Source organism: Nelumbo nucifera, chromosome 3 (genome assembly GCF_055504915.1).
Source record: "Nelumbo nucifera cultivar China Antique chromosome 3, China Antique-T2T, whole genome shotgun sequence".
Classification (NCBI taxonomy): domain Eukaryota; kingdom Viridiplantae; phylum Streptophyta; class Magnoliopsida; order Proteales; family Nelumbonaceae; genus Nelumbo; species Nelumbo nucifera.
This window is the reverse complement of record NC_142651.1, coordinates 52757987-52785431: the sequence shown is the minus strand read 5'-3', so window position 1 is coordinate 52785431 and position 27445 is coordinate 52757987. Positions and strand designations below refer to the sequence as shown.

Sequence of the window (27445 nt, the reverse complement as noted above, 5' to 3'; positions counted from 1 at the left end):
GTAATATTTTATTTGTGAATTAATTATATATATATATATAGATAGAGAGAGAGAGAGAGAGAACTTAGCTAGGGCCAGAGACTCCAGGCTGACATTCTAAAGCTAAATAGTAGTGATTATCCACCATCTTGATCCAATAATTGTTTCACTATGATACATGGAAAACAACTTCTTTAAGGCTGTAGGCTGTGTTTGGTTTGAAGGAAAAAGTAGAGAAAGGAAGAGAACCCTTAACAAATCTTGTATAAGCTTCCCTGCCTTTCCCTTCCTTTCCCTACCTTTTCCTTCAAACCAAACATAACCTAAGGTTTTGTTTCTTATTCCCTTTTCTGGAGGGGGATGTTTATGTTGATCATTAATAGAAACAATTTAATGGTATTCTAGCACGTCTCCAGATGACGTGGCATGGATTATCAGTTACAGTAAGGTATTGACAGCTCATCAAATGGGCTAAAATCATGTCACACATACAGATCACACAATCACAGCCATCTGATTAGGAGCAAGTGGATGGGAAGAAAATCATGTGCACAGTTCTTTGTAGAGCATATACATTGCACAGCTAGGATTGTCAATTTGATTGGCTATAGTCCACACAAGGAGGGCCTAAACACCTAATTTGAAAACTACCCAAGTTCTCTATCTTTCTGAATCATTATTATTTTGTCTTTAGAAACAAGAATTTTGGAAAATAGCTAAAATTTTGTTTTTTTGAGTTATTAAAACGCCTTGGATTTCCTCATTTATAGCATTGAATCCTCATTCATGATCACTTCCCACTCCACCCACAAGTCATGCAAAGTCTTCTGGAGATGATTTCTTGTGTCCATGGTTCTTCTTGAAGATAGAGCTATACATGATCTCACAAGCATAAGTTCCTAGAATGTTGCCGTGGAACCTGACCTGTTAGCCACCTGTCATAACCGACTAGCCACAAGAGGTCTTGTCATCTATAAAATATTCCAACCACAAACAAGAGATCCTGAGGTTCTATTGATGAACTACATGCCAGCTCCCAACCATCCTCAGCTGTAGACAATTTTTACCAATTCAAACTCAAAAGCCTGATCATACCTCTTTCACCCATTTTCTCTCCAAAAGAATACATGGGTTTAAGGGACATAGAAGCAACTCTACCTCCAGGCTTTAGGTTTTATCCAAGCGATGAGGAGTTAGTCTGCCATTATCTCTATGGAAAGATTGCTAAGGGGGTAGTATCTAAAGGAACAATGGTGGATGTAGACTTGCATATCTGTGAGCCTTGGCAACTCCCAGGTGGGTAAACCCTTTAGTTCCATGGTTTCGGTTTTGTTTATTTCAAAGCATTCTTGTAGTATCAATCTCTCTCCCAGATGCTTCAACTATTTTCTTTTCAATACATGCTTCCTTTTTGATAAATTAACTATGGTCTTAGTAATTTCTATTCTGTTATATGAAATATATGAATTAAGCACTTTGATAATTGCTCATCTGCACTTACTTTCATGTTTGATGTCATAACCATTATTTATATTCACAGAGAAGAGGGGGGGGGGGGGGGGGGGGGGGAGAGAATAGAAGAGAGGAGAACAAGAGAGCATATCCAATAGCCTATCCTATTATATATCTATATATAGAAGGGAGATTTCAGAAGATCAACTTTCACCAAAAAGAAAGCAGAAGATTGACCAAGAAAAGGGAAAAAAAAATAGTCTGCCATATTGCAATATGCATGAAATGATAAGGCTGTGAATGATCAATAGTTTCTGGGTCCTTGTGTTTTCATGGTGCACTTACTTCTGTTTGTAATCTAAAAAGTAACGCTTTGTTTGCAAAAAGGCTTCATGTTATTTAGATTTTGTAATTATCTAAATGATCATTGCCAATGTTAAACATGAAAACGAAACACACAGCAGCCCCAGCCAAAAGTTGATGAGGCTACAGCCCTTCAACCCAAGGATCATAACCACTGATTTGATAGACTTTTTGGAATTTTAATGAGCTATCGTACGTATGTCTTTGGCCTTCTGTATATATAAAAGGATAGATATATTTATTTTAGACATTCACAGTTTATATAATGTTCTATCCATTCCCCAGTTTGGATTAATGGCTGGGTCCATGATCAGTATATTAATGGGTGAGAACTGAGAACCCTTCATGGATTGATTCAAGTTAGGGCACAAACAGCGTCCAGATGATAGATTGTTTCTTACAGTATAATTAATTCTTTTCCTGTATTTTAAGAGAAAGAGCTTTGTCTGCTAAAAGAAGAGAGCATATGTATTTCAAATGGAATTACAGTCCTAGTTTCTAACAGAAGTAGTCTTTCCTTCTAGCAATTATACAAGCTATGGATATGGAGATATATGCCAGCTGAATTCTTCATTATAGTTTCTTTTTACATGTATATCTTTACCAGAGACAAAAAAAAAACAAGTAATTGCGTAACATCCTGAATGGCCCACCAAAGCACAGAGGTGATGTGTCCGATTGGAGGGATAACCTGTTGAATGAAAACAACCCATTAGCTTAATCATTAATTTGGTCTTCTATGTGAATCTCTCTCTGCAACTAGCTCATCCAAGTCATGATCCTTTAGTGTCCGGAGACCTTAGATACAACACAAAAGCAAAGCGTCCTTATTTCCTTCATCTTCTTCTCTTTCTTTTTCTTCTTCTTCTTATCTCTTTCTCTTTCAAGTTATACCCTTATTTCCCGGCCATTGGCTAGGAACAGTCCATGCGTGAAATACAAAGCAACACTCAACCTCTAACGCGCAGTTTAAATAAAACGCAGTAGTTAACTTCTAATCACGAGTATGCATGATTAAATAAAATCATCATAAAACCCATGACAGAGACACGAGGTTTGGATATTCCAAGGTATAATTAATATTAATACAATAGAAAATTACAGACAAACCTATCACCATTCACCAATACAACAAGAAACACAAAAAGAAAAGGGATAGTTAAAAGCTTCCAACAGTGGCTCTTCTACTCTGTAATATAAATGCTGATATTTAGCCACCCAACTGTTCTAGCTAACTCCTCCCTATACCAGATTACTTGCCACATTCATCTACAACTCACAAATCAACACAACCCAATAAGGCAGGAAGCCATGGAAGACTGCAAGTGTGTGCATATATATATATATATATATATATATATATATATATATATATATATATATATAAATTTGTTATAATATATGAAATTTGTTTAAGTCGGTGATGATGGGTAGGCTAGCTAAGTAATTTGCATATATATGGACTTGTGTGGGCGCAGAGGTGGCCAAGCTGGGAGCCAACGAATGGTACTTCTTCAGCTTTCGGGACCGCAAGTACGCCACCGGCTTGCGTACCAACCGAGCCACGACATCTGGATACTGGAAGGCCACAGGGAAGGATCGTCCCGTCTTCGATCCGGCTTCCCGCGCGATTGTTGGTATGCGCAAGACACTGGTTTTCTATCGCAACAGAGCTCCGAATGGGATCAAGACAGGCTGGATCATGCACGAGTTCCGTCTGGAGAACCCACACATGCCTCCAAAGGTCTGTCTGTCTGTCTTCTCTTTCTCTACCTCCAATTAATCCAGCTCATTCAATATAACTCACTCTCTCTCACACACTCTTCTCAGCACTCAGTAGACATAGACACTGTTTGGTTCTTATTGGGTGCAACTCAACTCTACAAGTCTACATTACCTTGGCCTGCTGAATGCTGAGTGAGTGAGTTGGTGCTGCTGCCCAATAAAATAACAGCCAACATGAATACTCAAATACAGACTTGATTAAGAAACTGACTGCACCAAACACTCCCTTAGGGGTAGGCATCGATATAATAAATGCTACAGAGACCCATCGCTTGAGAACGACGTTGTATGGGGACTCCACTGAAAGCCAAAGGTCCAACAAGGGAAAATTCACGTGAACCCCACGTAGGGGCAGTTTTGACGATTGATGTGGGAAGTGGACAAAATGGGTTTGGCTTTTATCGATCAAAGCACCTGAAACTTCTTCAGGGTGCAGTTTCCTTGGAATTTCCCATCAAAAGACTATTATGTCCCCTTGCTGTTGTTTGTAATACACAGTATCTTAGTCAAAGTCTAGCACAGGTCATGCCATAGACCAGCTGGTTGAAAACCTTCCCAACTCCTAAATAACTCATCGTTAATTCTTGGTTGGCTCGAAATTAAATCTCCTGAGAGCATTCCCTAGTGGTTATGACACTACTTTAAAAAAGAGTGGCGATTAATCCAGAGAGACGCTCTCATTTGTTAAACCATGCATACTCTATTTTATCATCATTCGTTGGTTCAAAATAGAAAAGTTTGGAATTTTTGTCTTTTAACTTTCACGCCACCAGTGAATGATCGATAGAGACAATAGGGTTAACGAGGAGAGCTCTTGTAGAAAAAATAAATAAGGAAACAAGGAAAGATTATCTCAGCATGCATGGTTGTGACTCAAGAATGCTACACTTGGTGTTCCATTAGAGCTCATAGGTTTTACTCACCATGAGATCACTCCTGCATGATCGTTACACTTGGGGGCTCATTTGCTTTTCGATAAATTATTTACCCGGGTAAATATAGTGTTTCTCAGGAAAGATTTATCTGAGTAAGCATATTTATCCATGCTTTTTTATTTCCCAGACAATAGGGTAATGACCATTTTAGTCATAAAAATTTATTATTAAAAGGGGCATTTTTGTCCTATTCAAGTGTTAGTGACTTTCCCCTTAGGCCCGTTCGCTTTTCAGTAAGTTACTTACCGAGGTAAATGTAGTTAATTGGGTAAGTTTTTCCTGAGAGACACTTACTTGCATTTACCCCTATTCTTTTGTTTCTAATGTAAATAAGGCAATGACCACAAAGATCCATTATTAAAAGTAAATAAACTTTCCCTGGTTTCCACATAAATTTGAAAAAAGAACAGCAGATTCTTGGTCAGTGAGAACCAAAATTCCATTGACCAACTTTCCCCCCACTTAAAATCCAAAAAAAAAAAAAAAAAAAAACAACATCCCCCTAAGTGAGAAAGTAATTTAACCACATAAATCTAAAATGGGTTTCTCCCATTAACCAACTTTCCCCCTCTTAACATGCAATAAAAGAGCTAGGGATGTAAATGGATCAGACTTTGTTTTGGTTCAATAAGTGCATGATCAGACTTTTTCATACTAAGTAGTAAGTATTAACATGTCCCTAGCCTGCCCTAGATAGACCCAAAATCAGCTCTCTTACAATATCTAGCCTGACCTAACATTTTACCTTGGTTAACCATTTCTTATGTAACCCTGCTTCAAGTTTGTGTTGTTTCATATATATATCTTGCTAGCTAATGTGACTATTAAACTGATTTTGCAGGAAGATTGGGTGTTATGTAGAGTCTTTTACAAAGGCAAGGGAGAGCATCTCACTGAACCTGGCCTTGGAAATCATGAGCCTGAAACCACAATTGGTGCACCTTCTCCAACATTCGCCCCTTTCTCTCATAACCATACCGTGCCAAGTGGTTACAGACAGGTGGTGGACTCATTCTCCTCAGTTCTACACCACCAAGACCAGAGTTTCCTAAACTTGGCAAAGCAAAACCCTAATTTTCTTGGGTGTCCTCAGGAAATGAACAACACACCCATGATTGAGATTGATTCTAGAGGTGGAGATGAGTTCGGGTTTCTGCTGGATATGAGTTTAGAAGAGAACATGGGGGATGGAGGAACGCCAAGTATGGAGGAAATGAAGTTTGACGATGACGACAACACAATGGTTTTCATCTAGATTGGTTTTGTTAAAAAAAAAAGAAAAAAAAGAAAGAGAGGAAAGGAAGGATACCCATTTATTGATATATGATATATTGTGTTGTTTGTTTATAAGGATAGAATTATGCATTGTTTGGATATCAGATGATTGATGTATGGCAAGATGGTCTTTGGGTTCTGTATACGTCTATGTCATGTATATTGTCTACATATATCAGTCATTTTCTTTGTACAAAAAGTTAAAAATCAACTTGTCATTCCATACTCTCCAAATACAACACATGTGCATCCATCCTGTGGTTCTGTTGTTAGTGTTAGAGAGAGATGCAAAAATTATTTGAACATCATAATAACCACCGACATGGTCAAAAGTATTTTACTATAGTTAAACAATTAATCATAAGAATCTACATTTAAAAATCAGATATAACAATATTAAATCCAACATTTCTTTATACACTTTTTTCTATAGTGTTTTTATTTTATCCTTTTTTTTCTAACAAGATTTTTTCATTTTGTTTTCTTTTCCAAGCATCCTCACTTCCTCAGAGAGAGAGAGAGTATTTTCTTTTTCTTTTTGAAAGATATAATTAATTTCTGACTATTTTCAATCCCACATAAAATTGTTGAATGCCAATTACTTTTGTAAAGTTGATGGAGTGTCTAAACCCACCAAGAATTCATGGGAGCCTGACTGTATGTCCCACAATATTAATTAAACCCCACTTTTAATCATCCTTGAGCCAACTTCAAACCCTAAACATATAAGGCTCTTGCTTTTGGACAAAGCTCACCACCCATAAATACATGATACATGCACCAATCCTTGAGCCAACTTCTCGGGAGCATCAACCCTATTATTATTAACCCTTCTAATCATTTAATTAACCCAATTAATATTTCTAACCCCAACCAAACCATCTTCACACATTATTAACCTCTTTTGCATCAATCCCTAAAAGCTAATTACAACCACTTGTTTAAGTTTACCCATTGCATTTCATTAAAAAATGGTTATATATATGACTAAATAATGTACATTGAACTGATCAATGAATGAAAATATTAATATATCCTTGTCTATGTAGCTTAGTGATCTCACAAAAAAAAAAAAAAAAGAAAGAAATAAACATTGTTATCCAAGAAGAAAATTAACAAGAAGAGTCTCCACCAAGGCACCAATTAAATTACAATCTTATAGTTGGTGTGATCACCAAGGTAAATGACTAAAATTGACTCCACTAAGGTCTACGAACATCAATTCTACATTAAAGCCTTACTGTCATGTTTGTTCATAACAAAACCATAGATGAAATGCATGGACTATTGTATGTAGCTACTTGGTCTCTTGTTGGACCTACTTAACCTCCACGATTACCATGTCATGAAATAGGAAATGAAAGCAACAAACATACATAAATGACATGAGAAAAGGCTAAGAATTAAAGAGAGAACGAAACAAATATTGTGATCCTAAAGAACAATGAAATCATGTTTGAAGCAAGGGGTGCAGGAAATAGAAAGCATTATCATGGCCAAGAACCCAACAATTTCCTACAGCTCAGAGACAATATAATCTTACTTGCAATATATTCTTCCTCTCAAACCACTAAGCTCTGAACTATCTTTCCTCTAAACCTCCTTTCTTGCAATAGTTGTCAGCTCCAACATGTTTATAGAAGGTCTCAATATTTTGTTCTTATATGTTAAAATTCAATCCGGATGCATCTAAAAACATACACTTTTGGTCCACAGTTCATAATTTGTCACGTCTCCTTATATTAGATCAAATGGAAAACTCATTACCGAAAAACTCTCGGACCTGCTTGCCCTGTCATCTCCTTACTTTTCCCTCTCTCTCTCTCTCTATACATTTCTTCCGTCATCTTTATATGGTCCTCTGAAGCTGTTTAATAAGATAATAGATCCCCAATGGTTTTCAAGAAAAAGTAGTAACCCAGATAAAAAAAACTCTCTCTCCCCCAAGGTTTCTCCCATTTCTTTCTTTCGTTCTATGAATTTGTTTACAAACATAAAAAAAAAAAAAAAAAAAAAAAAAATTCCAGAAGCTGTAATTTGCAGACAAAGAGAGAGCAATAATTCATATTAGATAACAAAACAACATTATTTAAATTTTAGAAAGTTGGAAATTTGAAGAAGTGAATTACTATCACCATCTGATTTGAAAGTGTAACCTAGATAGCAAAAGACACAAGAGAGAGAGAGAGAGAGGAGATGGAGAGATATTTGGATTTTATAAGAGCAACTACGAAGGGTTTGTCAAGCAATCACGGGAGTAGAAAGTGAAACTCTCTTTGTTCCAGAAAAAATAAATATGGAGAGAGATAGAAGGAACGGTAATATTTGGCTGAAAAATCGTTAAGGGCAGAGATAGTTGAAGAGGAAGGGCGGTGGTAAGGGTTTAGGTGAGAGAGAGTCCGGATCTCCTGCCCACACCTAACCACATAATATTGCAGCCACACATAGGAAACATCTATCTTATCACATAATATTATGCACGGGAGATGTTCCCAATTCTCAGAGGTGGTGTGCTGTGGTTAGATGTGAGCAGAGTTCTTGTGGGCAGGAGATCCGGAGTCAAGAAAAAGGGGTTTTGAAATACTTCATTTTGTGATTATCAAGTTCACAGCCTCAAGTGAACAGTCAAATTAATGCTCAAGAAGGAAATAAAGGGAGAAATTGCCACCAGTAATATTATGGTTTAGTTGGACTCTGGATCTCCTGCCCACGCCTACCCACACTACACTATCCCCGTGAATTGGGAACATCTCCCCCTGCATAATACTATGCAGAAAATGAAATGTTCTCCATGTGTGGCTACGATTAACGTGGGCAGAGTTCTCATGGGCAGGAGATCCAGACTTGTTTAGTTGGTCAACAAAGCAAGTGGTTAGAAGATTGACTCCACTAGATGAGTTCTAGGCAAGGGGGACACTATTGTCTCCCTTTTCTATTTCTATTCCTTTGATGATCAAATATAGTTGAATTATCAATGGGTGATAAATTTTCATTTATAACCATTTCCCATAAATAAGAAAATAAGATATAGATGTATGAAAATATGCAGTAACTCTAAAATAAGAAAATAAGAAAGCCAGAAGATATGAACAATAAGAGATGAGAGTTGATAATTTTGATAGAGAAAAAATAAAGCATTAAAAGGGTTCCTTTATCAAAGAAGGTATGCCCTTTATATGTTTATAGTGGTAATTACATTATAAAAAAAAAAAAACTATTTGGATGCTATAAATAATAGGATCTGTTTGGTTCGCAACTGGAGTTGGAATCGTAATCGGAATCAAAATCCTTTAGAATTGGAATCTGAATAGTCCATTCCCATAATCTATTTGATTCAGACAGGAATGAGAATGAAAATTAGAATCAACAAGAATAAAATTTCATTCCCAAGAGAGAAGTAAGGAATGACCATTTTCTCAAATGGGGGAAGATCATTCCAACAAGAATGAGAATAAGATTCTAGTTTCGCCCAATCAAACAGTTGAAATTGAAATAGCCCATTCTAATTCCGTTTCTAGAACTCTATTCCTGCGAACCAGACAGGGCCTATTTGAATTCAGGGTGAGATCCCTTTCATTGATAACCATAGAATTATTAGGATTCACGCTGATCCCTTTCACTGATGACTATAGATTGATCATCAATAATAGTGACAATGTGACCAAGAAAAAAACTATACTGTTTACTGAAATTCTTCACATGTCAACCAAATTCTTCAACTTTATTAGCCTTTTAATGACATAAACAAGGGAAGAATGAAGTTGTATTGTTCAACAACTAAAATAATTTATTTAGTTGTAAATTTTCCAAAAGTTGAGCATTTACATTTTGAAACAATATATATTTTAGTAAGATTCAGGATAATAACATAGAAAATAGTTATGACTGTATTCAGACATATGCTAACAACATTTAATTTAATCCTCAAAATAATGAATAAAGAAATTAGGACACCATATTTATGAATTAGTTGTAAGTATTATTTGATATCCATTCAATTAACAAGTAAAACAATTAGATTGCTAGTAATATTATTAATGCAAAGTTATGAAATATATAAATTGCTTACAACTTTGCCACCTGTCCCATGTTCATAACTTATTTATGGTATAAGTCTATAGTCCTGCTTGTTAAAAATAGGACAGGTGGCAAGTTATCGGGGCCCCACACATATACACATGGTCCCCCATGCCCAAGATGCCCACTGTTACTTACCATCATTGATTACTTCTTACCCTTCATATAACAAAGCATAGATTCATTTTTGCTGTTTTTGGGCCTTTTGTTTTTGTTTGAAAAACAAAACCAAGCATATTGACAAACACCCCCTCTTTCAAGCAAAAACTTAACAAAAAAACATCGGAGCCCTTGTGCGTCTTCAAGAACCATGCCATCAATTGCAACTCATGTTGTGGACAAATACATCACCTAACTCTTTTCTCATTTTTTTTCTTCTTCTTCTTCCAACCTCATTAGGGGTGGCCACAAGTCGGGCTTGAGCTTGAGCCTAATAAAGTTCAGTTTGTGAGGCTCGCAAGCTAAGCTCGAATAGTTACATATATACATATATACATATATACATACATACATACATACATATATATAATAAATAATAATAACAATAATATATATAATATTTTTATTTTTATATATAATAATAACTAATTATTTTAATTCTTAATTTTTTAAAACATTTTTCTCAAGTTGAGCTTGAACCGAGCCAAGCTCAAGCTTACGAGCTTTTGACTCGAGCCGAACTCGAGCTCAAGGTTCTAGCTTGAACCGAGCTCGAGCTCAAACTCGAATCTCGTACTGCCTTAACGAGCCAAACTCGAAAAACTAACTATTTAGCTTGGCTCGGCTCAAATCCACCCCTAAACCTCATCATCATCATCACCTCTCTCCTTTCTCGAAGAAATAATAATATCTATTATAAAGAAATGTAACAAATAATAATATCTATTATAAAGAAAAATTGACATGCAAAAAAATTGCAAATATGTATAAAACATTTGGAGGGCAATTTAGAATGTAGCAACCTATATTATTACGAGTCAACACAGCAAGGCTACAAGATTAAATTTGTCTGGATTGGGGGTATTCATCAACATGTATGCTTTTGTTCTTTCGGTCCTGTTGTTTGTCAGGAATACAAATCTTAATCAGATACAAATATTGTATTATGCTCAGTTTCACATCTTTTTTGTTTGTATATGATTTGTACACTTTCTGATATAAAAATATGTACTTTTTGTCTTATTTGTGCCACAGTGCAAATCTTATATTCCAAAAACTAATAAAAATTCATCACTTTCCGCCTGCTTCAATTCTCTCTCATATAAAATGGGGATCGTGTCATCTTTCTTCCTGCTCACTCCCAAACAAATAATCTTCCTTTCGTCCAACCCCCTTCTCTTTTATATGATGTGGGTACCACATCATTTGGCTTATTTACTTTTCACAAATAAAGAAGATGAACAAAATAACTCAAGTGGCCATTTAATTTTAAGTCTTTTAAGAATTTCATTTATCATCAATTCAACATTAAATCTCTCTTCTCTTTCCTATTAACTCCTTTGATTATCTCTCCTCCTTAGTCATTCTATTAACTTTTTTTCTTCCAATAACTCGTTCCACTAATTCTCTCTTCTCTCAATTGCTTCATTACATTGCTTAAAACTCATCTATTCTTCATTTTTTTTTCTTTTTATTTTTATTTTAGGGTAAATTACAAAGACCCCTGTACTATGGGGTCTACAACAAAGACCCCTTTATACTTTATTTTGCAACAAAGACCCCCTGTACTTTATTTTGCAACAAAGACCCCCTTGTACTATGACCGTGAGACAAAAAATCCCCTAGACTGTTAAGATAGACGACGGAATGTGTTAAGTTACCAAAATACCTACTAAACTTTTTCTATTTTCTATTTTTGCTCTTTTTCCTTTCATCTCTTCTCCCCCCCTCATCGTCCTCTCTCATTCTTTGCTTATATGGGCGATCCTCCAACCCTCCATGCCCCAGTTCACACTACAAGACGCTACAGTGTACTAGTTTAACATCTCCGGCGAGAACTTCCTCACCTAAAATTGTACATATTAGCCTCCCTACAAAAACTATATCCGTGTGCCAGAGAAAATGTCGATGCAATCTAATGGTGCACGATCTGAATTCTCCTAGCTGTAGGGTGGCTTGGATGCCTATTGCCAAGTAGGTCGCTCGAACTGCAAAGAAAAGGGATGTATTAGAGAACCCAGGGTGGCTAACCCGGTGAGGTCACTCCGATGCTTAAGTCAATAATAGTATATGCGAGCTGAGAGTTTGAGAACAAGGAGAGCTAGAATGCACTAAATTGAGCGTATTTGGGTCCCGAGGGGATTGATGCCCTTATATAGTTGAGCTGCCATGGGTCTCACAAAACGACTCTGGAATCTGTGGCCTGCGTAGATGAGATCCTTTTCCGCTTTAGAAGGAGATTAATGTACCAGTCAATGAAGTCTATCGTTATCATCCGATCCGGACGGGGAGAGGATAAGGCTGTTGTTATGCGGCGTGATCCTTGGAGATTGGAGTCCGCTAAGAAGCTTCTGGAGTTGATTATGTGTCACTTCGGTACTTGGCTGTTGAACTAGCTTTGGCGCTGAGGTGGCTCTATGCCAAGGTGCCCAAACACTCGGGCTCCTAAACTGCTGACTAGGCTCCCCTTGCCGAGTTATCATCCTGCTAGCAGATCGTGTCCACATGACCTTTACTTACTAGGTCGAGCCAAATCACCCCTCATCAATTGCCCCCCACTCCTCGTGCTAGGGGTCTTGACCCGGTACGGGGAATTCATGACGAATCCAGGTGGATTTGGCACGATGTCTAGGTGGTACAAAGGGTGGGCCCCCGGCTGGACCTGTATGACCATTTGGCTCAACCAGGAAATGACCCAGATCGCGTAACAGGTAGGCGCGGATGTCACATTGATTATAAACTCTACGGACATCAAAACGCGTGCTCAACTGATTTCAACCTCAAGTAGCGTGTAGCCAGTTTTCTTAGGATCTGTTGGATCGTGCAGATCTCAGCCATTGATCCTCGAATATAATGGCTATAAATAGGCGCTGAAGGGCCCATTTTCTTCGTCACAAACCGCGTGACTGAGCTCTTTGAGATCACGTTTAGGTCTCCCAACTCGGTGTCAGCTATCCCCATGTCTGAGGTCGTCTTGCTTTCTTTGGTCTTCTTTGGCGAGTTCATCTTTCTTTGTTTTCGATTCCATTGTCTATTCCTTTAGCATGTCTAGCTTTAGTTTGGATAGTCTTTTGGATGGGAGTGGTAAGTCCGTTGGGGCCGAGGTGGGCACTTCGGTGCAGGATGTGGACTCTAACCCGTCCGAGGCAGACTCACCTCGGCAAGAGTATGAGGCTTCTGGTAGGTCGGCCTCCACTTTGCATCGGGGTCATTTTTCGAGCAACTTCAGCCTGTCTTCATTGACAGCGGACAGGCTCTTGTCCTTAGTAGCTCGGTATAGGCTCCCCAATAACTTAGTGTACAACATTCCCTTGGGCAATTTTCCTTGGGATCACGGTCATGACGAGATCGTGGTCTTTGAGGAGCAACTCGTAGTCGGGCTGCACTTCCCACTCTATCCCTTCATATTTGAGATTGTCAAGTTTTTTGATATCGCCATAGACCAGCTCCATCCGAGCTCTATCCGCAACATCGTAGATACCATCTCCCTTTTTCACGATTATAACTGACCTCTAGACCTCAACACTTTTTCTTCGATCTGCTCTATCAAGAAAAATTCGGCATGTGTTCTACCTGAGCATAGGCGAAGCTATTACATGTCTCCTCACCCTGGGTACAAGTTGTTGCATGAACTCCCGAACAAAGTCCCGACCTAGAAGAGGCGTTATTTCGTAGTCCGTAACACCGAGGGGTGGCCATTTCCAACTCACTAGAGGGCTGCCATCCATGACCCCGGTGTCAGATTGAACCAAAAGACACGAGAGGAGGTCCGATCTTGGGCGAAGCTCGGGCTAAAGTTTGAAAATTTCGTGACTGAGGAAAAGCTCGTGCAAGCCTGGCTAAGTTCTCCTGGTAGGTCATCATCACAACTTATATACTTTTTTTCCTTACCTTGCTTTATATTGATCATGTACTTACTCTGTTCGCTGCCTTTTGTTGTTGCCATGGCTAACATCCCCGCCGACGAGCTCTTCAGGGGCATGCAGAAGGGTAAGAAGAAGAAGAGGGCCTGCAAGAAGGCTTGCCTCCATGCAGAGGCCACCACCTCCGACATTGGTGCCACCGTCCCCGAGCACCCACCAGTTACCAAGTAGCCACCAGTGATTGACTTGGTCGAAGAGGACCAAGGTAAAGCTTCCCCACCCCGCTTGCCCAAGGAGAGCACATCTTCCAAGCCCCAACATGCTCAAGCGACCACTCCATCGAGTAGCAATACCTCAGCTCAAAGCATCTTGACTCCGAAGTTTGGTCTGCTCAAGAGCAAGGACGCAGTCTTTGCCGAGGTGGTTGCTTGTTGGGCTGACTTACTGATTGCTCAGCTTGGGGTTAAAGTGACAACTCACTGCCTGGTGGTACGTACTCAACCATTGGGCTATATTACACTTTGATTTTTCTCCATACTTAGATTCTATTTCTTCTTTTGGAAAGTGAATTCTTCGATCCATGCCCTGGCCTACCAGTCCAAGGTGAACCTGAAACGAGCTCTCGAGGCCGAGTAGTCCTCCCGAAGTGCCCAATCCGAGCTAAACCTAGCTCGCAACGAAGTCAACCACCTGAAAATTGATGCGCGAGCTATAAAGGAATTGCTAACTGTGTTGATGGCAAAGAAGAAGGTGCTAGAGGAGCACGAGACGACTCTTAAGAGAGAGAACGAGAACCTCGAGGCGCTGGTTAAGGAGTGGACTGATATTCTGCTCCAGGCAATGGAGGAGGCCAAGGTCAAGGTCGTTGAGGAGTACAAGTCTTTGATAGAACATCGCGAGCTGCTGGTCGAGGCCGGAACAGCGGGCTACCGCAAGGGTTTTAAGCTTAGCAAATGGTTGACCCAGCATGAATTCCCCCATCTCCACCTCAGTGCAATCACAACGTCGAAGATCACCAAGGATATGGTCGTCGAAGCTTCTAAGGACCCGGACTCTAAGGAAGAGAGCGAAGACGACCTCCTCGACGATGAGGCAACAGAAGAGGGAGAGGGAGGTGGTGTCACCGAGGACCATATGGAGACCGATCTGCCTGCCAATGCCTCTGTTGGGGATGAGGAGCCCCGAGTTGATTGATGCCTCTTTTCATGGATACCCCTGTAAATACTTGTTCCCCCTTTTTTTCACTATGTACCTAAAACGTTTCTTTAATGAAATATCACATTTGCAAAATTTCTTGTGTGCAAAAAATTTCTCCAAGTGTAGATTACTCCTGAGCTGGCGAGAGCTAGACTCGAATAGGAATAATCCAACGTCGTTGTACGCTGGGGTGAACAAACACTATAGGGTACATGCCCGACCTGTTTATGCCTAGGCTACTTTGCCTTACCCATGCCAAAGCGACTGGGGTTTTTAGTTGCCCATGCTGAAGCGACTAGGTCTTAGCGAGGCCATGTCGAAGAAGCGACTGGTCTTAGGCTTCCTGTGCCGAAGAGACGACTAGGACTTCTATGCCCATGCTGAAGAGACGATTGGGTATTATATCGTGCCGATGTCTTCTTGTCAGCTCGGCACCATAGCCCTTAGGCTTCTAGGAGTGACTTAGGGTCCTCTCTCCAGTTCGTCGTCCTTAGGGTCAACTCAGTGATCCAGTGGACTTAGTCATTTTTTCAATTGTGTTGAGGTTTCACAGATAGTATCTCCTTAGGTTGTCAACGTTCCAAGCTCGAGGTACCTATTTCCCCTCAACGGTTTCGAGCTCATAGGTTCCTTCTCTTAACACCCATCTCACCCGATATGGACCTTCCCAGTTCAGATCGAGCTTACCCACGCCGGGCTCAGGTACCATTACCTTACCGAGGACAAGGTCGCCGACTCGAAATAGTCGCTTCTTAACCTGGGCATTATAATACCGAGCTACTCGTTGTTGGTAAGCCGCAGTTCGAATATGGCCCAGGTCGCGTATCTCTTCAACCAGGTCCAAGTTAGTTCGGAGCTCGTCGTTGTTTACCTCTTCGTCGTATGCTTCGAGCCGCAACGTTGGTACTTCAATCTCTGCCAGAATCACGACTTCCATCCCGTATGTGAGGTTGAAAGGTGTTTCCCCGATCGCGGTCTTGATCATAGTCCGATAGGCCCAAAGGTCGCTGGGCAGCTCGTCCACCCACAACCCTTTGGCTCGCGCAAGGCGAGCTTTCAGTCCATGGAGAATAGCCCTGTTCTTCACTTTGGTATGTCCGTTTGCTTGGGGTGTGCTACCGAAGTGAAATTTTGCTGAATCCCCATCTCGGCGCACTAGTTCTATAATTTAATGTCCTCAAATAACTTCCTGTTCTCCAATATCAAAGCCTTGGGCAGTCCAAAACGGCACACGATGTTTTTTCAAAACAAATTTTGCACATACCGAGCTGTGATGCTTACTAACGGTTCAGCTTCCACCCACTTCGTGAAGTAGTCCACTACCACGACCAAGAACTTCCTTTGCCCGGTTGCCGGCGAAAATGGACTGAGGATGTCGATTCCCCATTGCGTGACGGGCCACGGGCTAGTCAAATACTTCAGATCGGCGATAGGCTAATAAAGGATGCTGGCATGCCTCTAACATCAGTCACATTTCTTGACGAGCTCGAGTGCGTCTACCTTCATAGTGGGCCAATAGTAGCCTTGTCTTAATGCCTTTTGGGCGAGCGCTCTGCCCCCCAAGTGTCCTCCGTATAACCCTTCATGGATATTGCGAAGTACGAACTCAACTTCTGAGGATCGTAGGCAACGTAGGTTGGGGAGCGTGAAGGACCTCCTGTATAGCTGTCCGTCTATAAGGACATACCGAGCTAATTGACGCTCTACCCACCGAGCTGCATTGCGTTCTGCAGGTAGGGTCCCGTGGAGCAGATAATCAATGAGCAGGTCAATCTGACTTAGTTCCGCTTCGATCCAAACATTGGGGTATTTTCAATTCCCATCTTTAAGGGTAGTATGGGGATTAAAAAATATTATAACAGCCTTTTTGGACAAAAGGCTAACAGAAGGGGATCTTTGTCTCACGGTCATAGTACAGAGGGGTTCTTTGTCACAAAACAAAGTACAAGGGGGTCTTTGTCACTGACCCCATAGTACAGGGGGGGTCTTTGTAATTTACCCTTTATTTTATCCTTTCTCTCTCTCCTCTTCTCATTAATCTAATAAACCAAAAACAATTTGCTTAGGGATGATCATTTCAGTCTAGCTCCTGCCTGGGCCCGCATCAGGCCCACAAATAAATAACAATTTAAAAGTTAGTAAACAAAATTATTAACCTTCCACCATTAACCTATTTTAGCATATTTCTATAAGTCTCTTCCATTATTAGCCTACTGTATTTTGAAAAGATAGAGAGAGGATTTTACTTTCATCTAAATTTCATTTATTTGTTCCATATTCAAATTCTATTTAATTGGTTAATTGTCAAAAAAACTATAATTTCAAACCTAATAACAAAAATTAATAAAAAAATTACTAAAGTTTATAAAAATATTGAATTAGTAAAAATTAGTAATTCATCATATAAAAATTAAAATAAATTTGAATTCTATTCAAAATAACTAATATTAATAGGATTATTAAAATTGATAAGAAAATGTAAAAAAAAAGTATTAAAAGTAATATAACAAACCGCTTGATTTCCCTATAAAGTATAAAAAATAATTAAAATAATAAAACTAATAATGACCTAATAAAAAATGTCATAAAACTCATTCTACTTGGGGATGGTCATTTATAACCTAGCCAAACTTGGCTAGACCTACAAATTTCCAAGCTCAAACCATTATTTTCTTCTGAGTTAGGTCTAGCTTAGATCCGCACTAAGCCCAAACATAATGTAGGTAGTATGGTTGTAAACAAATTGGATTTGAATTGGATGAAACTACATCCACATTTGATAATGAAATCTCTAGATATGCATCTACATCTATCTGATTATTATGTTGGATTTTAGATTGGATTTAGATTTAATCTGCAACCATCTTATTGTGTTTAAAATGATGAAAAAAATTAAAAGTTTTAAAAAACTAATTATTTTTAATGCATATATAATAAGTGTATATAAATATAAAATATCAAATTTATCAATTATTAACTTTATATAATTATACATAATATCTATATATGTACATAAAATAATAATTTTTTATTGGACTTGGATTTTAATTGGATCATATGGGATTAATCCACATTCGATCCAATTATTAAACAAATGCAAGTTCTGACATCCAAATCTAAGATAATTGGATTTGGAGTTGAATCAGGTATCATACCGTTAGAGTCCATTGACAACCCTAGTAGGCAAGGGCCAAGCTAAGAAATCCCTAATCTTGGTTTGGAAGTTATATACATATATGGTAAATATTCTTATATAATATTTAGATAATAAATTTTATGTTGATAAATAGATAGAAATTTTTATATATTTTTTATAATAGACTAAAATTAAATAAAAAAATTGATTTGTAATGAAATTGTAGTTTTATAATTAACACGATTATCCCCCATAGTTCCTTTAAAACTATTAATACACTATCAAAACTTGGCTTGAGATCTTTTATTTTATTCTATTTTTCATTGGGATACACAATGAGGGTAGCTCATCTCCCATACCTCCTTTGGCTTTAATATCAATTATTATTTTCTAAGAATAATTAAAAGCCCAAAAATAATCAATACTCAGGTTGTACTCGATTTGGTTTAGTCCAATTACGAATGTCACATTTTCTTTGGAGTGCAACTTGGATTGGTTGTGTGAGGTTGAGGATCAACCCAAGCCCAACCCAAAGACCCAAACCTCAAGCTTGGGTTTAGATTAATTTAATTATGAGTATAACCTAATTTTATATATTTTCCAATATTTAAGTATTTTAAATATTTAAATAGTATTTACAAAAAATGTAATATTTAATAATTAATAAACTAAAATAAATAAAATAAAACACTAACAAATAAAATGGAAAAATAATTTTATTAAGTAATTTGTAGTAATTTATTATTTTTGTTGAAAATTATTAATATATTTAATCCAAATTACTAAATTACCAAATTATTTTGTAACAAATTAGTAAAATAAAGTTTAGTTATTTTAAACAACATTGTGTTCCTTCCTTATCAGTTTCTATTCTTTAACTTTCCCTTGACAAATCCCGTATATCGTACGGGTCCTCGCTAGTATAAAGCAAATGTAAGGCTTTCAAAACAAAAACAACTGTCACATCAGCAATTGCCATATTAGCAAATATCTTCTAAATTCTACTATATATTAAAAAAAGGCAAGGCTACCACAAATATAAATAAATAAATAAAAATGAAAAAACAATAAAATAAGGTTACCATGACTGTCCACTTGGCAGAGGCTGGACATTCAGCATTTGTTCAACTCCCTAAAGTTTTGTCCACAGGCTCCTTGACTACTAATTAAAACAAAAATGAAATGAAATGAAATTCTTTGTTACAGCTCATAAACAAAGAAAGGGATTGGCAAGAGTTTTCTGAAATGAGTACTCATACCTTAGCAAAATGTTTGCAGGGGATCAGAGGTAGAATTACCAAGAGTTATTCAAGACCATAAACAGTCACCAGCTTGGATATACACCATTGCCCCAATTAATCAAGTTGCCCTACTGTCTTGTGTGTTTCATCCAATTATATTTCTCCCTTGAGACAATGCACAAGACATTAGTTTTCTCCTGTAGAGCCCAAAATAGGATCATGAATGAGTTCCAATTCTTCTCTTCTGAACCCAAACATGTCCCAATGGTCTCTAACAACTACTTCAGCAGCTAGCTGATCAGGTCCCCAGCAGTCAAAGCACTGGCACAAGTCTCTAAATGTAATCTAAAATACAATAATGGCTGTCTGGTTCCAGAGGACAACTCCAGTCGAACTGTTGAGACATTTTCTTCTGCAAAACCTTCAGTTTAGAAAGATAAGTTAGTTCCCAGAGGCTCTACACTGACCAATAAACAACTCCTGAGAACTGACAAGAGAGATAGCTTAATGCTTTATCAGTTTATTCAATCAAGGCATAATATTAATATTGATGACCCACATGAACGTTTTTTTTCTCTTCTTCATGGAGATCCTATCAACTGAACCATCATTGGTTGGTATGGTACTCACATGTGCTTTTCAGTTAATAAAAATAGAAACCCATAAATATTAATTATATCAAGGGTTTTTATTTTATCAGTTTTCTACGCCCTATCGATCAGGGCCCCCATTCTGGTGTTTATAATACAGAAGATCTCACTAGAGAAGTGTGACAAATTTGTGCAGGTTAATACTGCAAACCTGAGATTAAATCAGTCTTGTCTTCAAAAAGGCCACCTTCTCGTCTACCAATGTGTATGGGAAAAGAGTCAGGAATCTTTACTCGTGAATACACAGTAGGATTTTTTTTTTATTGAAAGAAAAAGTGAGGAAATTTAGAGAGACATGCCCCACGCATGGACCTTCAGTTTACAAGACTGATGCTCTACCACTGAACTATAAGAGCGACGACCGAATGGACTATTCAAAAGACCTTACTTTTTCTGTTTATCCTCATCCACAACTTTGTCGTGTGACAGAACAAAAGTGACATTTAATTTTTAATTTATAACTGTTGAAATTAGCAGGAGCTTAAAATGGAATGGTGATAATTAAAGATTCCAAATAAAATAAATGCTTCATTTGATCTATTTAATAGCAAGATGATAACTATAGCTTAAAATGGAATAGTAATTAGCAGGTTTTAGGGTGATTGTTTTTAGGGGTTTTTACTGTTCAGTCCACCCCTACAAATCTTAGTTCCACTGTAGGATTTTATCTCCAGCCCATCCAGTCCTCAAAATATTAATGCAATACATTTTTCCTATATTACCGAATACATCTGATGTATCAGTATGTATCAACCAATTTACTTTTTTTTTTTTTAATTTGAACTTCCCACCCATCTCTCCTATTAGTTCTCTTCTTACCGGTATTTTCAACCTGTCATTGACCCAACTAGTCAAATAGTGGTTATTTGGTCACAATACTGGCTCGGGCCAACTTTAAACCTAGTTGATGGTATACGATCTGGTGCTTCCTGCTAGAGGATAGACGAATGATGGGCTGACTAAGTTGGTTGGCCGAGCTGCAAGGAAACAATGGATAGAGTACTTGGGGTGCTTTACCCAGGGTGGACACTCCGATGCTTAACTTAGCAATGAGTTTGAAGAGAGCAAGGAAGTGAAAGAACAAGAGAGTTGGGTGCTAAATTGTGTGTACCTTCTATGATCAACGGGATACATTTATATAGATGCAGGTTGTCGTGGGCTTCACGTAGCATGTCTAAGATCACTGGCTTACCTCGCTCGGAGGTGGTTTCATGTTCGGAGATGGCTACCGCATAAGGCGATAGAGCTTATACGATTGCCTTCGAAGTGGGTGGGGTGAGAGTTAGCTCTGTCAATCAAGCAACGTGATCCCAGATGATTCAAAGACGATAGTTCAGTCGTGAAGCAAGTCAACCACCATGTCATGCATATCGCCAACTGAGGCTCAATCAGATCGGAAAAAGCAAGTCACCTCTTATGCCGACCCAACCCTGTCAAGTCAAGATGTCCACAAGTCGGCCCTGCCAAGGTGGTGCTGAGACAATTAAGGAAGGCAATGTGTGCTCGAAGTGTTTTTGAAGTCGTTGCCTACATGGCACTGAGGTGTTGTGAGACGATTCTGGGGTGCCATGTGTCACGATGTTACTGGAGTCAAATCACCCATCATCACTAGTGTTAAAAAAAAAAAAAACATTGATTTGGTCAATGAACCACTCACGTTATTGAACCGTTGATCTGTCCAATAAGTTATCGGGTTCTTTATTATTTAATTTTTTCTGAATTTCTTTATGTTAAAGACATCAAGGGTTGACCCATTAACAGTTACAACAATAAATTGTTGAATTATCATGTGTTTCAACTTTCAAGTTTTGGCTTATTACTAAATTTATCTTTTTAATTTTAATTGAATTCCTAAGGTATGTATATGTGCAATTTTAATCGTTTTTCAAATTATTGATGTTTAATTTAATAACCCCTAAGTGTATCCCGATAGTTCACATTTCACATAAACTATTAAAATATGTATTTCTAATATATTGATATCTTATTCATTTAAACCTTATATATATTTAATGCAATTGATGCATTTTTGAGACTTATTTGAGGTTCCGTATAAATGGCGTACCTTTATATTATGCTTGGTTTGAAGGAAAATGAAGGGAAAAGAAGGAAACCTATACAATTCTTTCCCTTCATTTTCCTTCAAACCAAACCAAACATGGCCTTAAGTTTTGCAATGCCACTATTGATGGGCTATACAATTTATATGTATTAACTAATAGGGATGTCATACATACCTAGCCAATCCAAACAACTTTCCTTTATAATGGATGTATGGAATTCGGCCACACTTATCTTTACTTCTGAAAGTAGGGCTGCAAATTTGGGTGGGCTTGCGTAAAGGATTTGTTAAAAGTTGTCTGGGCCCCACCCGGCCTGAGAGTTCCGGCCCAATGCACTCCTAGCTAAAAAGGTTTCCTATATAATGAACTTCTAACGTAAATGGGCGCATCATCCCTGATGTCAACGATATCAAACTGGGACCATGTGTATAATCAAGGTTCAAAGTATTAGTAGGTATCGTGTTGGGAGTTTCCTAATGTGCCTGGAATTGTATTGGGTCAGACCATGGTTCAGAGGGTAGTTAGGACTTAAACCAATCCCTCTAAACTGATTCTAGAAAAAAAATAAATAAATAAAACATTAAAAAAAGCATCGACACATGCCAATATGCCCTACTGGCATATCGACCTGTGTCAATATTTAGAACCTTGTGCATAACTGATCAAGAAGAATATATGGCTTATATATATGATCAACTTTTGATGTCTTTGGCATTTTGTTCATCATTACAGATAAGATAACAATTATATATATATATATGATCAACTTTTGATGTCTTTGGCATTTTGTTCACCATTACAGATAAGATAATAAGCATTGAGATTAATATTAGCAAAACAATAGGTTCTGGGCTAAAGTCACTGATGTTAGAATTCTTGTTAATATTGTCCAGATCAACGCTTTTCAATAGATATAGATTTTATGTATTTATATATTGTATCCAGAATTGTTTGCCTGTCAAAATAGAATTCTCACCAGCCTTATCACTGAAGATGCAAAAGGCACACAAACATATCTAAAGCTTTAGTTCTACATGTGAAATTTTAGGTGGCATAGACATTGACTAAAAATGTCTGTAGATTTTTCTTTCTGAAAATCTTTTTGAGACACAGAATTAATTCTTTTCATCAATATCTTCTATTACTCCTATATTCTGTGGTAATGTACTTAGTTAAAGGGATAAGTTTTTTTTCTGTTTGGCTGCGTTTGCTTTCGGTGTAAACTCAACAGATAGAATCCAATTTTAAAGGGTTTAAAATATCATGAACCATTGGGACATTTTTAAACGTGACAATCTATGTATTATTTATATCGATTATTAATGGAAAACTCAGCTGATGGGTTACAACGTGTGAAAATACAGACCAGGGTAGAGTTTTGTATCAGTCTGTATATATTTACACTAAAAACAAATGCAGGTAAATGCAAATCAGTGGTGGAATTTTACTTTAATTTGCATTTACACTGAAAACAAACGCAACCTTAAAAAAGAAAGAAAAAAAAAATATTGACTGTTTTAAAGTTTGATGTACAAATACAAATATAAATATATAAGATTTTACGCTCAACATATTTATATTTGTACTCCTTCCAAATGGAGCCTTAATTGCAATTATGTTAGAATAAATTAATAAATAACTAAGTGGGGTAATGTATCATGTGAAGGAAGCTTCAAAACAGCTCAGGCTGTTTTTTTATAAATAGCAAAACTTTTCTCACTTAATGCCAATTGGTTGAGACCAGCCAACGAACTAGCTGAAAGTTGATGTTAATGGAGTGATTGAAGTCAGCGGACAGAGCTAGAATTAGTTTCGTTTCGTGATAGCTCCCTAGGCATTTTTGGAATGGAACGTGCAAAAGGTTTACCTTTTATGCTCTTCCTTGGAAGCTGAAGCCTTCTAATCTCAGACAACATGGACAGTTATGTAAAGCTCAGTCCCAAGCTGTTTCGTGAGTGGCCTGCAGGAATAGGATCCATTACTACTTATGAAATTTGAATAGAGAATGATGATAAGATATTTGGCCTAACATTTTGAAAGGGATTGATGTTTTGCAACTCCAAGGCATTAATCTATCAAAATCTAGTCAAATCATAGCAGTAAGAAGATAACTACTGAGCAAAGAAAAAAAAATGAAAGTTGAACCATTTCAAGTTCAATTTTTTTGCTTGTTTTTTATGCAATTTTTGCTGGTGTAAATACATGGGAGTTGTAAGAGATTGAGTGTAAAGTCTGGTTTACTTTTGCTTCATATTTGACTTTGTCTTATTTGTTTGTGCACCTTACATGAAACATAGTAATGTACTTACGTAGGAGGAGGGTTATTTGTTTGAGAGTGAGGTAATAAACAATGTGATGTGGTCCCCACTTTATATATAAGAGAGAAATTTGATGTAGGAAGAAGGTAATATAAATTTTGCATCAGTATGCAAAATTTGTACCACCAGTTAGTGCATGTGATAGAAAGTACAAATTTTGTATCAGGTAGCTAGCTAGGAGTGCAAACCATTTTTTTTTTCTTTTTTGAGAAAAGAAAAGCAGCTTTGTCAAAGAGAGCAAAAAGAGCGATTAGTTTAGTGCCAAGCAGTGCAAATCATGGTTATAAAAGAAAAAAAAAAAAAGATGCAAAATTTGTATCCGATTAAAATTTGCAAAACAAACGGAGCTTTAGGATTCTAGCTAGAGTACAAAGAACTCTTTGATCACACCCATTCATCTAACTGCAGTCCAAGGATATTAAGGTAAGCTTCCTTAGAAGCTTAAAGACATATACATGCATGGAAAAAAGAAGGAAGAAGATGAGAGGTCTAAAACTACATTGAAAGTGTTAAACCGCCTGATGAGAAAAATAATGAAACTTGGAGGAGGCTGTCTGTCCAACATATTTGATCTCTTGAATTGAAGTTGACTGAACGAACTAGAGCAAAGCCTCAAAGCCTCCTCTTGTATTTTCCTTGTTTGCTATTGAGTATCTCCTTTTTCTACTTCCTTCTGCTTCTGTCTAAATTTCTTTTAAGGTTTTGTCAATTTATATATCCTATGTAGTTTATGACTTCTTATATAATAGGTATGACAGACTCTAGATAGAGGAGTTGAGAGGGAGTGGTGATGATTTATTAAGGTTTTAAAAAGAGAGGCTTGATTGATAGACCCTGGCAAAAAAAAAGTCAGATGAAAAAGAGATCTAGAGAGAGAGAGATGAAATAGAACTATCAACTATACCTATATTGTCCACATCTTTGTTAACTTGGTTAAACCATTTAGGTCTTGTACTATATATAGTCTTCTACAAACAAAAGGAAATCAACTTTCTGAACATAGCATAGAAAATTAAGTTGCTTGAATCATAGTTTCTGTTTCTTCTCCATTAATGCTAAACTCATTTCATGTTAATCACCCATTCCAAGCATATGTCAACAAACCCACTGGCTCTTCCTACACTATCAGGACCAGTCTGCAGAAATTAATGCACTGAACAGTGCTTGTGTTGAGTGGCCTCCCAAGTAATCAGCACTTTGATTGGAAGGAAAATATGTCTGAGGAGATGATATATATTGTCTTTATCAAGATTTCACCTGTTTTAAAATAGAAGGAGAAAAAAAAAAAAGAATGCATGTCTGCTCCATCTATGTATCATATATATGATGAATATGGATCAAATCATATTCATATCTGACAAGTTAAATGCAAAGCAACAATTTCTGCAGATGCAAGATTAAAATGATCATCTTATTCTCTTCTTGTTCTTTCGTTTTTAATAAATTTTTATTTTACTACCAACAAAAAAAGATGAAAATGATCAACAGCAACCTAGCTATCGTAAGTTAGGAACTGCTAGCTAGATTAAGGGAATAGGCATAGATGATGGAGTGTACAGAGAGTGGAATGCTTTAATACAACAGGGTAAGAAAAGTAGAAATGCATGTAAATGAAAGTTTAAAATAAAGCTTCTAACCTTAGATCTCAACATGGTAGAGGCAGCAGTTCGGACATCAATGCCCTTAAAATTTTTCACAGAAGACAAGCTCCCCTCATCAGCATTAATGGGTTGTTCATTCCTTCAATCCTTAGAAACCCAGTTGCTACATATAACTGAAAATATAAAAAGCAATTGTTATTTATTACTGTGAGATGTGTATTGATTGTTCATACCTAGGCAACACATGTATGAGCTCAGTATCAAAGGCAAACGAGTGGTACTTCTTCACCTTTTGACACTGAAAATACCTCACCCACTTTTTTCTGTATACTAATCAAGCCACAGTCTATCTGGTACTGGAAGACCACCGTAAAAAGTTCTCCTTTGCTTGATCCGAATTCCCAGTAGTTCTCATTCTATTATTGACATAATCGAATTGGGATCAGAATTGAAAGGTGTTGGATCCTGCCTCCGGTAGTCTAGTATCAGTGCTTTTGGTTCAGGTCCACAGGCAAAAGCACTGGCACAAACAAGTATCTCAATGCAGTGAGGAAATCTAAGCCAAAATCTAAGCAGAGTAGCAGACTGTTTGGCTACAGAGGGGCAGAGAGAAGTGAGCAGATGGGGGTGGTAATTAACATGCCAAAAGCCCATTAAAGGATCGACCTGTTGATGACACTAGATCATTGGCAGCCTGGAGAAGTAAACAACATTCTATGATCTAATGAACTTTCTAGCAGAAAGGTTGTAGACATGGAAGACTCAGACTGGGTTTTCCCTTGTTGATCATAAGCAATGAATAATCATTTTTTTTTTCTGAAAAACCTTCATTTTCAGAAAGATGCTTAGCTTGGGCTAAGCAGTACACAGTAGCCAGTAAATTAAACCCATGAGAAACAAGGAGAGTGGCTGTCATTCTTCATCATTTGCGTTGGAATAGACTGATGGAGATAACCCAAACACACCTTTACACAGAAATGGACAAACATACGGACATGAGATGACAGAATCATCATGGAGGACCACCCCCAAACAGGGCCTCTGTTAATGAAGTAGTCCAGAGAGGGAATGCTAATGAAATTTCACTTGTCCTCCCATCAGGGCGCTTTGGTCGAGACACATGGGAAACTGAGAAAACAACAGGGGTTTCTATTAACTGTACGTATAGTGTAGCGCCTATAGATGAATCCACGCGGTTTCCTCGCATTTTCTTTTCTGGACTCATTAGCTGAGGTTATGTGGCAGAGTGGCAGGACTGAAATGGTTGGTTCCCCTGGAGGGCTTTTCGTTAGGTATATTTTGGCAAGCGAGAAGATTCCCACTTGTTGAAAATTGATCGTCAAGTCTGGGG

General features: G+C 37.7%; 1 protein-coding gene and 1 long non-coding RNA gene across 9 annotated transcripts; one reads left to right on the top strand and one right to left on the bottom strand.

Moving 5' to 3' along the window:
* Nucleotides 1-644: 644 nt before the first annotated feature.
* Nucleotides 645-5932, top strand: LOC104601012 (protein CUP-SHAPED COTYLEDON 3-like). The gene is made up of 3 exons (XM_088901794.1): nucleotides 645-1275; nucleotides 3273-3538; nucleotides 5356-5932. Exons 1-3 carry the CDS (start codon nucleotides 1107-1109, stop codon nucleotides 5767-5769), a joined length of 849 nt encoding a protein of 282 aa, XP_088757920.1. The 5' UTR covers nucleotides 645-1106; the 3' UTR covers nucleotides 5770-5932.
* Nucleotides 1546-27141, bottom strand: LOC104600889 (uncharacterized). Of its 8 annotated transcripts, none has more exons than XR_016084337.1 (7): nucleotides 26328-27141; nucleotides 26131-26241; nucleotides 24043-24135; nucleotides 21224-21696; nucleotides 19481-19883; nucleotides 19304-19383; nucleotides 1546-2708 (listed from the first exon to the last, which is right to left on the bottom strand). It is a non-coding gene; the product is annotated as an uncharacterized LOC104600889 (long non-coding RNA). The 8 variants fall into 8 exon arrangements; XR_016084342.1 differs by having other exon boundaries at nucleotides 21305-21696; XR_016084335.1 differs by lacking the exon at nucleotides 21224-21696 and having other exon boundaries at nucleotides 26328-27128.
* Nucleotides 27142-27445: the final 304 nt, after the last annotated feature.